This window comes from Jaculus jaculus, chromosome 11, assembly GCF_020740685.1.
Source record: "Jaculus jaculus isolate mJacJac1 chromosome 11, mJacJac1.mat.Y.cur, whole genome shotgun sequence".
In the NCBI taxonomy this organism is placed as follows: domain Eukaryota; kingdom Metazoa; phylum Chordata; class Mammalia; order Rodentia; family Dipodidae; genus Jaculus; species Jaculus jaculus.
Genome location: NC_059112.1, coordinates 59,906,814 through 59,920,571, shown reverse-complemented (window position 1 = coordinate 59,920,571; position 13,758 = coordinate 59,906,814). Strand labels below are relative to the sequence as shown.

At 51.8% G+C, this 13,758-nt stretch overlaps 1 protein-coding gene across 3 annotated transcripts in view; it reads left to right on the top strand.

The window, feature by feature from the left end:
* Positions 1–7,420, top strand: part of Cpz (carboxypeptidase Z) — a 50,755-nt gene extending 43,335 nt beyond the window's left edge. For all 3 annotated transcript variants that reach the window (XM_004655998.2, XM_045161758.1, XM_045161760.1), the window contains 4 exons: positions 1,300–1,435; positions 2,857–2,996; positions 6,074–6,173; positions 6,961–7,420. In XM_004655998.2, the coding sequence (XP_004656055.2) occupies positions 1,300–1,435; positions 2,857–2,996; positions 6,074–6,173; positions 6,961–7,310 (726 nt within the window). In that variant the 3' untranslated portion in view covers positions 7,311–7,420. The remainder of the gene's footprint in view (positions 1–1,299; positions 1,436–2,856; positions 2,997–6,073; positions 6,174–6,960) is intronic.
* Positions 7,421–13,758: the final 6,338 nt, after the last annotated feature.

Here is a 13,758-nt window from a genome sequence, read left to right as displayed (position 1 = left end):
ATTCCAGCCTGGCTGAAGTTTTGGGAGGGCTTCTCTTGGGTTGGAGGCTTTGCCAGTGGAACCCAAGGGCAAGGTGAAAGTTTACAAATAGATAAGGGTGCTATTGGCACAGGTGATATGCTGTGTGCGGTCTTCAGGTGTAAGGTGTCAGGAGCCATCCTGTAGCAAGACCAGGCTCGGTGCCATCCTGCCTGTGTGTTGGAGGGATCTGTGACAGCGATACCTATGTCCTTTGGATCATGCGTTCTGCATTTGTCTACCTAATTGCTTGTTGACTTAATGATAACTCATGGCGTTAGTCATTCTCTCAGTCACTCGTCCATCCATCCATTCATACCCATTCATTTGTGCATTCAATTCCTTACTAATTCATTTACTTTCCCACTTACTAACTCATTCACTCACTGGCTCATTCATTCAGTCATGCACTCATGGACTCATTTGTTCACTCAGTCATACAAATACTTTACTGTGAGGCCTGCTTCAGCCCAGAGTAGGGGCATCCCATGGGTGGGCAGATATCCTCTAGTCAGCAGGAGCCTTTCTCTGTTTGTTTGCCCAGCCTGTCAGCCTCAGCACATGGGGGATGTCCTTAGGGAGGAGGTTCACCTCAATGGGTCCCCAAAGAGTCAAAAGAAATGAGTCTTCTCCCAGCCATCAATCATCAATCAATAACTCTGAGCCTTGCATCTGGCAGCCTGGCTCTGTGGAAACCAGAGTCTCAGGAGAAGCTGGGGGAGGGTATAAGGAGAGTTGCTGGCTGAGTGTCCCAGGGCTTGCCATCACCAACCTCCCACGGCTGCCATGGAGAGCTGTCCCTGGGAGCCATGTTCAAGGACCTCCACACTGGGCTGGTCATTGAGCCTCTCACACCTCCTTCAGACCCTTCCTGCCTGCTCTCGTCCTAGGAGTCAGCGTGACAATTTACCAGGGCTGGGCAGGTGGGTTGCTGTGATTGGCGGCTTGTGTTTGGATGCTTGCCCACCTAGCCCTGCCCCAGGGGCAGCAGGCTGCTCTTGTTTTGTCTTCATCCAGCCAGCCCACATAGTCTCCGAGCCAGCCTGCTGCTCAACCAAGCTAGGGTTTTGGAGATGATGCCCAACTCACAGTGTTGTCAGGAGCATGGCACAGTGTCAGCTGGGCAAGGATGGGGAGGAATGAGAAGCGCAAGAGAACTGGTGCTCGGCCCATCCAAGAGCCAGGCCTGTTTGGGGGACCGATGGTGGAAGGCCACAGAGCTCTACCTTCTGAGCTTGGCCTGAAAGGAAGCCTAAGCCTCGGTCTCCACTCCTTTTCTAGATGTTCAAGCTACTGGCTAGATCCTATGCAGACGTGCACCCCATGATGATGGACAGGTCGGAGAACAGGTGTGGGGGCAACTTCCTGAAGAGGGGGAGCATCATCAACGGGGCAGACTGGTACAGCTTCACAGGAGGTGCGGCCTGCTTGGTGGGCGGGGCTCAGAGGCAGAGAACCTTTGCTAGGGGGAAGCACCTGAATGGAGGCGGGCTTGAGTTTTAGTCACTGTCCTCATGGGCACCCCGTGAATGGGAAGAGCAGGCAGCTTCCATAGCTGCCTTCTCTCTGGTTTATGCATGCTCATGTCACGATTCACCTGGTGATGGAGCCCTTCTGTCTGTAGGGGTTCTGCAGGGCTTCCAGGTGAATGGAAGAACCCCAGTTAGATTGGCATTTCAGAGACAGTGGAGGATATTTTTGTTTCTCTGTGCCCCGGTATGTGGGAAACCTTTATCCTGTAAGACCATGGGCATATACAGTGAGACTGCCTGTTTTTCCATAATTCAGCCTTCCCTAGGCCTCTGGGTCTTCACTGACCACTGTGCTCTGGATGAAGGCATCACAGGGCACTGGGGGAAGTACATGCCACATATGCCCTGGGGCACCTTTTGGGTGGCCCACATGCATTGACATAGTCGCCCTTTATCCATTCCTGCTGCAAACCGGTACATTCATGGTCTGAGAGGTTCTGTAGATGAGGGCAAGAGACAGACTTGGCAGGTATATGGCCTTGGGCAGCAAGGCTGATCTCACCTTGCAGCCCTGTCTCCCACCAGTCCTGTGCAGGTGGATAAGAGGGTGCCTTCTCATGTGTTCCAAAGCTATGCTCCAGCCTCCCCCTCCCCACGGAACTTTCCGTGCTGCCCATGATTGGCACATGCTGTCTTGTCCTGGGTCACAGTAGCTTCTCTTCTTCCCAGGGTATAAGTCCACAGGCTCTCTAACCCACAGGTGAGGCTCACTGCTGAGGTCTGGACAGTGGGGCTGAGCTAGACAGGCCAGTGGGCTTTCCTTCAGCAGTTGGCAGGGCCACGGGGCAGATGGACCCATGAATGGACAGTGGCAGTCTTGCTTGGACAGTGACAGTAGCAGCTGCTACCCCAAGGCTCAGCAGCTCGAAGTCCACAAGAGCAGAGGGTGGAGAGGCCCCGTGGCTGTCCTCGCTCACTCTGCTCCATGGCTGGCTGCTGTCAACCCAACGGAAGTGGTAAGACCTGCTGATGTTGGGACAGTATTGTCATTGTCACACTCCTCAGGGCTCCAGCCAGCACAGGCCCAGTGGCTGGAACGCAGGGTCCTGTATGGCACCATGGCTGGCTTATTCGATTACTTGATTCTGAGACAGTGTAGGGAGGTGGTGAAACCTGTAGACTTTGCCACCAAGGCATCTGGGCTCAGAGTTAAGCTCTGTGGTGTTAGACAAGACCCTTCTGCATCCGTCTTGTCTGTGTGTAGGAGGGCAGTGTTGTCACCTCCATGTGCAAAGCAGGGACAGGCCCGGGGCCTTATGCCTTTGCTGCGGGCTCTGCCCCTGACATGCGGCTGCTGGTCCCATAGGCATGTCTGACTTCAACTACCTGCACACCAACTGCTTTGAGATCACCGTGGAGCTGGGCTGCGTGAAGTTCCCGCCCGAAGAGGCGCTCTATGGACTGTGGCAGCACAACAAGGAGCCACTGTTGAACTTCTTGGAGATGGTAAGTCCTGAAGCTCCGCCCAGTGGGGACAGGGTAGACTACTAGGCTCTGCCCTCTCTGTTGTCACCCCTTTGGACTCTGTCTGGGGTTCTGTGTGGGGCATGCTTTTATGGCTTCACTATCCTTCCATTTATGCCCGGGGCTCCCCAGCTACCTCTCTTCACACATGTTCTGGGGACACCAGGCAGATGTCCCAGGAGCAAGAATCTCGTAACTGAGGGGCCATGAAAACGCAGAGCTGACAACCCAGGAGAGGCTCCTGACTCAGCCTGAAGCCCTGGGGGCTTCGTGGAGGCAGCAGCTGATGAACTGAATCTTGAGGAGGTGGTGCCCTCAGGGGCTCTGGGGGCATTTGAGACTCCAGCGAGAGGTGTAGCTGCAGGAATGGGGGAGGCCATTAAAGTGTGAGGAGGTTTCAGAGGGAACATTTCTGAGTGAAAGCCAGGGTCTGAGGGCAGTCTTCCTGCCTGAGCAGAGCAATCATATCTGGGTTGAGGTCAGTTGGACACAAGCTGATGGGCAGTGAGTGCAGATGACCCTGCTGGCTCCAAAGAGCCAACTCTCCTTGAATCGTAGCGTCATTGGACTAGGTCACAGAGGGCACTAGGTGCCAGAGCATGCCACCTTTCCTGGTGTAGCTCACACACATGCTATGGGCTTCTCAGGGACTTCATGACAGTCATCCGAGGAAGTCAAGTGCTTTCCAGAGTCAGGTTGCATCCTGGCTGGGGTGTTGGTTGACCTGGGGGTGGGGTGAGGGTGGTGGTGGCAAATGTATGGTGTTGCACACTTGAACCCATCTCTACCCATGTGGCAAGGATTATGTGGTGACCTCAGGTTGCAGCGACAAAGGACTGTGACAGCAAGGGGAAGACAGAGGCAAGGGAGTGACATGGCCTGTCCACTGTGGCCCAGAAACTTCCCAGAGCTCAGGCCTAGACACGTGTGTCCCTAAACCCCAGTCCTCCTCTCTAGAAAGACCGAGAGCCTTCCTCTAGGTAAGAGGGGCCTGAGTCTCCCAGAAGCAGTGGCAATAGGAAGACCCAACTCCCCAGATAGCATAGAACATGGGCGTGTGGTCCGGTGACTTCTATGGAGGCTGGTGAGGCGGCCAGGCGGGGCATAGCTTGTCCGAGAGACTCTGGGCACAGCTCCACACTCAGGTCATTTTATGGCTGTCTGGTGAAAATGGGTTTTAAGGAGCCTTCAGCAGAGCTGGGATTGCTCTGTGGATATTGTACATGAAGTCTCAGCATATAAAGATTTACTGGCGAACAGTGAGGCGGCCAGCCGGGCAGCACTTGGCCAGCTCCCGAGACGGATGACCCCAGGAAAGTGGGCCTACTTCCTGATAAGATCGTGACTGTCGCGTCCAATTGAGGCCACTTTCACCGTGATCCTGAGCAGGCCTGGGGTGGGGTGGGGGTTCTATATCACTTGGAGTGGGGGTGGCAAAGATAACTCTCCTTTCTGCCACATAGCTCCAGGCCTCGGGGTGGCAGGCGAGGATCCCAGTTGGAGCACAGGCCCAGGGGAAGCCAACCTGGGAGGAGCTCCTATGGCCCTGCCCTGCTGTCTGGTGGAGATAGGAGGCCCTGGCTGGGAGACAGGAATCCAGGGCTGTGGAATCCAAGGGTGGGCAATGAGCAGGGCGGGTGTTGTGGAGCAGAGGGAGCATGCCCGAATGGCTGCCCATCTCGTGTGGAAACTGGCCTAGGTGCTTTGAGCAGGGGAAGGGCAAAGTTGAAGGGAAGAGACCTGGTGGCCCAGTGTGTGTGTGACGGGGGCAGGGTGGAGATGGGCATGGCCACAGATAGGAGGGCAGCTTTATCCAGGTCAGCTAAGCCTTGGTGCCACATAGGCAAGAGGGGCTCAGAAGTCACCTTGTGGATGGGCAGCCATCAGGGAAGAGCTGGGCAGCATGATGGCCTCCTGCTGGGGAAGGTGAGCCTGAGAAATGACATCTGAACCACATTGTTTCCAGATTTGGCTCAAAATAGTGAAGTCTTCCTGAAAAATGATCAGGTGGAAGTCATCAGCCTAGGATGGGCCCTGGCCACTGCCTGTACACCACATAAGAAGGGCTGAGGCCCTGCCGTGTTCTCACCCCAGATCTACATGCCCCCTCCTTTCCTATATACTTTCCAACACTGTGACTTGGTTGAGGTATAGAAGTGATGGCACAGGGTTGGCAGAGTCCTTACAGGGTACTGCTTGCCTGTTAAGTCTGCCAGCTGAGGATCGGGTGTGGCTAGATATAAACCCACTCTCAGGCTGCCAGCTCGCATTCAGCTTCAGTTTCATCACTCAAAGGGGGGGGGGTGTGGAAATTCCAGGGGTCAGTGCTCGTGCACGTGCTTGCTCGGAATAGCACTGTGCACAGCCAGTCATGCATCTCCTGGACAGATTTTGCCTCACTTAGACGCATTTTTCAGTCGAGGAAGCTGAGGTATGAAGATACAAATGGATTGCCAAGGTCAGCAGCCAATGGGACAGGTGTCCAGTGGAGGGCAGGGACTGTGGAACACTGTGAGAGCCCCCCAGGGTCCCGACTGGGGCCTGAAGAGCGTGTCCCGCGCTGTGACTGTCCTCCATGGTCTGCTTCTTCCTGTGCAGTGTCACCTGATGGAGGCTGCCACCCCTCAGGTGGCTCACCCAGAGTCAGGAGCAGAGCGGGGGCATGTCAGGGTCTGAGGCCCTTGTCTGTATCCTCATGGATATCCTCCCAGAGTCTCTGCTCAGAGGGGACCATGAATGCCTGCAGTGGCCAGGAAGGCAGGGGGCTAGATGTGGTAGAAGGTGGATGGGGAGGTCATCTCCTCGTTGTGGCCAGGAGATGGGGTGAGCAGGGCTCCTGGGCCAAGCTGAAGATCACTGGAACCCGGAACTTACTAGAGAGGAATGCCAAAGACACCCCAAAGAGGGACCCACATGTGTGTCCCCACCCAGCCCTTTCACAGCTGGGGCCAAGAGAAGGGATGATTTCTTCAGCAAGGGGAGCACATGCCCAGCACTGAGGATGGGGAACTGGCAGAAGTAGCTGCTGGGAAAGTATGCATTGCTTCTGGTCCTTTCAGGTACACCGGGGCATCAAGGGTGTGGTGATGGACAAATATGGCAAGCCAGTCAAAAATGCGCGGGTCTCAGTGAAGGGCATCCGCCATGATGTCACCACAGGTGAGTGGGCTACTGAATGACTCCTCCCACATTCTTGCTCTATATTCCAGAAATACTCCACCTTCCCAGAGGTGGCGGAGGAAGCTTCTCCCTCCAGGAGCCCATGCATGTGGTCCCCTTGGTTGATATCCCAGTGAGAAGCTGGTTCAGTCTAGCAACGGCTGTCTGTCCTCAGGCATTTAGCTGGTTAAAAGTCATAGTCCACTGTGATGTGTACCTGATAGAGTACGACTGTCCAGTGGAGAGCAGGGCTTGTTTGTTATGTGGTTGGGATCAATGAAGCCAAAGTGGAACTTGGAGGATGAATAGGAATCTGTCAGAGAAAAGAGGTGTGTAGCAGTTACATTCTCATTGCTGGGACAAAACACCCGACCAGAAGCAGTGTATGGGAGGATGGGTTTATTTCAGCTTACAGTCTTGAGGGGAAGTTTCAGTGTGATGGTAAAGCAGAGGCAGGTTCACATCTAGTCACGTATCTGGTGAAAGTAGTCTAAGTACTGGGCTAAAAAACCTCAAAGTCCACCTCCAGTTACGGAACTCCTCCAGCAAGACGCCACCTCCCAAAGGCTCCACTGGGGACTGAGTTTCAGGCTTAATCGCAAACACATGAGGCTATGGGGCATTTTTACATTCAAACTACCACAAAGAAGGAGGGACATTCCAGGTGGATGCAGAAGTAGGTACAAGAGTAGGGTCTGTGTTAAGCCCCCCTCTTTCTGAACTTATCACCTATCTGCCTCAGACTGGGGCCGAAGCCCCACTGAGAGTCATTTGTATTCTTCTGAAGCCCCAGATGGTGACTACTGGAGGCTGCTGCCCCCAGGCTCCCACATCGTAATCGCCCAAGCCCCTGGCTACTCCAAGGTCATGAAGAGAGTCACCATCCCCTTGCGGATGAAGAGGGCTGGCCGCGTGGACTTCATCCTCCAGCCTCTGGTGATGGGCCCCAAAAAGTTCCTTCCTGGACATCAGAAAGCTGTATCTGGCTCTCAGGATCCACTGAGAGAGCCCACGGAGCCAGATCTCGAGCCCCCGAGGACACGCAGGCAGCCAGCAGCTGACGGAAGCAAGCCGTGGTGGTGGTCCTACTTCACATCACTGAGCCCCTATAAGCCACGCTGGCTGCTCAAGTACTAGTGTCATGCCCCAGGCCATCCTCACGTCCTGGGATCTTGGCTGTTGATTCTTGTTCATGGACACCAGATACCGCACAAACCTAATACAGCTTAATAAAATGTTTTTGTCCACCTGCTGTGACAAGAGGCTGTGCCCAGAGGGCACCTGTTAGGAGGGGAGGACTTGGGACTTTGTCTACTGAGGGCAGCTCAGACTGATCCTGGTTGAGAGGGTTCTCCTTGCCTCATGGATGACCAACAACAAAACTGGAGCCATGTAGTCAGGGCCCACTGGACGGCTGAGTTTTTTTCAGACCACAAGGCCTTGAAGGCTGAGGTAGGAGCTGAGCTCTGGTTCCTGCCACTGCAGGCTGGTAGTCAGGTGTTTGAAGAAAGGTAGGCCTGATTAGAAGGAGTGGGGGTGGACAAAGATGATCCTAAGGCAGGGTCAAGGCCTCAAGGGCAAAAGAGGTGGCCATAGCAGTTCCTGCAGCCTGGCCAAGAGAGAAGCCACTGAGGTTCACAGGCTCCATGGACCTTGACTTCAGTGTCTGGTTTTAACTTGGTCCCTCCCTATTCTATAATGCCATAAGCTCAGATCCAGGGGTTTTTCATGGCCCCATGCTCCCCACAGACATCCTCTCTGGGCCCATTTCTCACACTATCAGGGCTCTGTCAGTCCCAGGGTCTACAGGGAAATCTATAGCCTCATCAGAGAATGCTAGCAAAGAAGATATATGAGACAGTTAGCATGGTATAACAAAGTCAGACCCAGGGCTTTAATGACCCAAGGTTTATCATCTCCCATCAATTGGACAAGTGGATGCCAGGAGTCCAAGTTTAGGTATGGCAAGGCTGGTTTCTCTATCCTTGGCTTTATGGCTATCTTCATGTGTTATGTGGGGTTCATGTCAACAGAGTGTCCACTGTAGAGCAAAAAACTCCATCAGCACCCACCCACATTGTTCCATGGCCTCCTGGCAGGCTGGGCCCTGGCACAGGGCTTCAGGGCCACTGTTCCCACATTTCCTATGCTGGCTACTGATGTTTGGTGCAGGGAGGCCTAGAGCCTGGGGCAGCCCGAGGCCCCAAACCTCACATCAGCATAGCACTTGCAGCTTGTCAAGCACAGCACGTGAGCCTCTGACATGATCTGCAGCGTTTGTTGGACAGAGTCTTGTGCATTTCCCCAGGGACCTGGGGGATCCCAGGTCAGCATTTATTTGGCTCTACTGCTTACAGGGCAAGTCCTCTGGGACCTCCTGGAGACCCTGGAGCAAGGACCCCAATGGGAGATGTGAGTGCTAGTGGAGAGAGAGCTAGCCTAGCTTTCTGGGACCTTGGCACATGGTAATAGCATCTGAATCCCACTGGCAGGGCACAGAATATGATGACCCCACAGCCTGCCTGTCACACTGCCTGCAGGAGAAGATCCCATTTGAGGTGGAGTGTGAGGCTGAGACAACTTGGCCAACAGTTGGGTCATAGAGTGCCCTACGGCTGGGTCCAGAGCAGATAGGGCAGGAAATGACCAGAGAGCTACGGAGAAGGCTGGGCAGGGTGGGCAGTGGGGGATGACGAGGATGTGACCTTTCCCCCTCAGCCTGCTTTATTCATGCTGACGTGGTTCTACCGTGTCTGAGCCCTTCAGTGTCTCCTGATTCTTAACATGGCAACTCGGCCAACCTTGCTGACATCCTTGTTTGCCAGGAGCCCTGACCCAGGCTCCCTTGTTCTCCTTGTTGCAGTCAGCTTCACCTTTCTGGTAGAAAACACCTGACCAAGAGCAGCTTGTGGGGATAATAGAGGTTTATTTTGGCTTACAGTCTCGAGGGCGATGCTTCATGGTGGCAGGAAATGATGGCATGAGCCTCGGTGGACATCACTCCCTGGCCAATATCAGGTGGACAACAACAGCAACAGTGGAGTGTGCCAAACACTGGCAAGGGAAGCTGGCTATAACACCATAAGTCCCCCCCCCCCCCAACAATACACTGCCTCTTGGAGGATTCAATTTCCAAATTGCCACCAGCTGGGGACATTGTATTCAGAACACATGAGTTTATGAGGACACCTGAATCAAACGACCACCTCCCTCATTTTCTCATGGCTCCTCATGAGGATTTTTGGCAAATGCCACCCTTGTGTGACAGGCTTCTTGGTTCAAGAGTGTTCCTTGCTCTGGTCTCCATTGGCAGGCCAAGCTGGGAATATGTTCCCTTTAAAAGAAAAATAAGGGCTGGAGAGATGGCACTTGCTGGCACAGCCTGCCAGCCTGGATTTGAGAGCCAGTACCCACATAAAGCCAGATGCACAAAGTGGTGCATGCACCTGAAGTTCATTTGCAGCAGCAAGAGACCCTGCTGTGCCCATTATATTTCTCCTTGCAAATATATATATTACATATAGTGAACTAGAGGACGGGGTGCTGGGGGAGTGGCTCAGTAGGCAAAGTGCTTACCACACACATGAGGACCTGAATTCAGGGCCCCAGCACGCACATGAAACGCTGAGCGTGGAGGTGCAGACCTGTGACCCCAGTGCTGGGTGGGGCAGATCGGAGGATCTCCTGGGCTTGTCGTGTAGCTTGTCTAGCAGAATGGGTGAGTTCTGGTTCAAGAGAGACCCTGTCTCATAAAAATCAGGTGAAGAAGTGATAGAGAAAGACACCCAAAGTCAACATCTGGCTTCCAAACATACTCACACTCCACTTATATGTGCATAAACACCCCCCCAACATACATGTGCCCCCCACATGTATGGGCATGTGCTCATGTGCATGCACGCACACACACACACACACACACACACACACACACACACACAGAGCTAAATGGGGATTTTGATACTCTAATTCCAATTTCCTCTTTCTCCCAGCTTTCCATGTGGGGGAGGGTGCTGAGGTGGAATGTCACTGGTTCACCCAGGTAATTCCTCCACACAACACACATGCTCTCCAAATCACACCAACAGCCAAGCTGTCCACAAGATGACTAATGAAAGACAATCTCATGTTTGGTTTTTATTTATTATTACTTTTATTTGATTGAGAACTTTACTATATGAATATCATGCAAATTGGTCATATTCCTTTGCAGATTGCTTCGTCCTCAGATCTAACGTCCTGGGACACAAGGTGAGCACTTCAGCTTGTCTTCACCAGTCCTCACAGCTGAGAGGTCCTCACTGTGAGCAGGAGGCGGCCATGCCCTCCAGGAGCAGGCTGGGCACCAGGAAGGAGAATAGGTAGCACAGACCGGCTCAGTGGCCCCTGGGGTGGGGGTAATGGAACTAAAACCCCTGTTTTGTAACGTAAAGGCATTTATGGCAGAGCCCCAGGAGACACAGCATCAGAGTTTGCAGGCCAGGTAGAAGAGAAACTCAAAGGGCAGGGGACAAGCACCATCAAGAGAAGCCTCGCAGGCACAGACCATGAGGACAGGTCCTGAAGCCCATGTGTGGATGCAGGAGATTACAAAAGACAAGGAGGGACTGGAAAGATGGCTTAGCAGTTTGCCTGCCAAGCCTAAGGACTCATGTTCTACTCTCCAGGTCCCATGTAAACCAGACATACAAGGGGATGCAATGCAAGTGCACAAGGTTGCACATGTGCACAAGGTGGCACATGTGTCTGGAGTTCAACCGCGTGGCTGGAGGCCCTGGCATGCCAATTCTTTCTCTCTCTCACACACACACATTAAAAAAAGGCCAGTCTGTTGGGCTTGTCTCCAAAAAAAAAAAAAAAAAAAAAAAAAAGGACAGTGGGGAGGAGGGCGCTGGAGAGATGGCTCATTGGTTAAGGCACTTGCCTGCAATGCCTAATGACCCTGGTTTGATTCCCAAGTACTCATGTAAAGCCTGGTGCACAAAGTGGCATGTGCATCTGGAGTTTGTTTGCAGTGGCTGGAGGCCCTGGCATGCCCATTCTGTTTGTCTTTATTCTGTCTCTCTCTCCTTGCAAATAAATAAAAAATATACATATAGAAATATTTTTTTAAAACGGACAGGTAACAGAGACTGCTGGGAGCCACTGGGGCATCCAGGTTGTAGATCAAAGGTACAGCGCTCCAGACAGAACTGGCCAGGAAAAGCCAAAATCATATATGTGTCTGTACTAACTACAGCAAACCACCAAGGCAACTGGTTCTGAAAAGAGAAAAAATTGATTTAACTCACAATTTTGGAGGTTCAAGGTCCAACATGGGTGGCTGCACTGCTTTGGCCTCTGGGAGAGCAGATGCAGGCCATGCAAGCGCATGCTATAGTGAGCATTTGTATCTTATACCAGGGAGCAGAGGGGCGTGGACCAAACTATAGTTGCTTTCAAAAAGGACAAAAAGCATCAGAATGACATTGGATACGCGATTTGGCACTGAAAGCTAAATTAATTATGATTCCACAAAGTGCAAAGAGGACAGGGCTCTATCCTGGCACCCCTGCATCCAAGACTAACAGCAACAGCAGCAACAATGAAAATGATAAGAATGAACACTCATGAGCACACACAACCAAAGATGTGAGTTGAATTCCCTGGAATTGATCTCCAGACTGGATTAAGAAACAAGCAACAACAAGAAGAAGAACTGTAGCTGTGAGATTCAGAGAGGCGTGAGGGCAAATTCAAGACTTGAAAACAAAGATTCAAAGGAAGGGCCAGAGCCGCACGAGGCAAGGCTGGCAGCAGGAGGGCAGGGCTTCATCAGGTACAGGGAGGAGGGCCTGGAGCTCTGTCACAGCCAACAGGGAAGCACGACACTGGGAATTAGAATCACAAGCTGGCATTGTCCACTAACAGGCTGAGCGGCTGACTAGGAAGCCGGGTTACTAAAACCACAAGGAGGGGTGGGGGATGATGTCTCAACAGTTAAAGTGATCCCAGTGAGAGATGGGTGACAGAGTCACAAGGATTAATCCTGAAACTCACAGGCCAGCTAAACTTGCTGTAAACGAATGAGAGACCTGCCTCAAGGAAGGTGGAAAGAGAAGGCCAACGCCCCAAGGTTGTCCTTTGACCTCCACAAGTGTGCTGTGGCATGTGTGTGTTCATACACATATATCATATACACACACACACATATGCACACATACATACATATCATATGTGCGTAGACACATCATATGCACACAAATACTAAAACAAACACAAGAAGCACCTTACAGGAATAGTACTGGGTGGATGATGGCATGGGCCATTTTTGGAGACAACCCATTGCAATGCTGCCTATTGAATAAATGAGATTTTAGAGAAAGTGAGTCACAACCAGCTCCACTCAGCACCTTATATGCACTTCCTACTCCATGCTTATCTTACATTTGTTTGCAAAATCCATTTTACCTTAAAAAAATGGGTAATGCCCCTATTGCTGAAGATTCCATCTGCCTGGGCTACAAGGTCACTGAGAAATCAAGATGGGGCTGAGCTAAAAACCTCTTCCCAGTAAACCAGCTGACAGGATGCTGGAAAAACCTGCACTGTATGCAGCCTTATGGGAGACATAAGTCATCAGTGGTGAAAACAGTGGACACTGAAAACCTCAAAATTGGCCAACTAGGCCAAAAGACTGAACAGGTGCAATAGTGACATGTCTGTTATGGGGGAAACCAACTGCTCTCTAATTGGACTGAAGGCCTGCTCTATGGGAGGGAATACATGCCTGGTACTGAAAACCTAATCAAAATCCTATGGTGTGGGAGGCCATAAGTTTTAGCAGTGTAATGCCTGCTGCTGTCTGGCTAAATTCACATATTATGCTCACCAAACTGCCCTGTAAGCACTTTACCTAATGTTCATACCCATATATTAATGCTACCCTTATGTTTGGTTAGAAAAGCTTCTTTTTTCAGATGGTAGTGACCTCTGGAATGACTTAAAAGGCAGCATAGTGTTGAAAAGAAGTGATGGAGGAGTGCTCAGCACTGAAGCATCTCTATCACACCCTCCAAGGCTCAGGGTCCATTGTAGAAGAGGTGGCGGGAAGAATGTAAGAGCCAAGGGAAGGGTAGGTGTCCTTACAATGCAATTGTCCAGGCAGAAACTGGCCTTGATATCCATGACCTTGTAGTGCCTACTGCTATGCTCACAAGACCCTCATGATGATGGCACCAAAATAAAAGACAGACTAATGGAGGGGGGATATGATGGAGAGTGTATCTGTGAAGGGGAAAGTGTGTGTGTGTGGGGGGAATTATCATGGTTTATTGTCTGTAAATATGGAAGTTGTCAGTAAAAAAGTGCCAAAAACTCATGCCCCCTCACACATTTCAATTCTTCTCCTAGTGATTAAAATCCAAAACCAAGCTCTTGGCACCAGAAAAAAAAAAAAATAGGGCAATGTGCTTAGTAACAAGGAAACCTTAAAATTTAGCTTTCTGGTCATATTCTGGAAAACTAGAATGATACTGCATTGCTCCACTCCAAGTCCCCTCCCTGTTGGTAAGGCTAAGGTCCTGCCCAGCTACGGCCTGCAGAA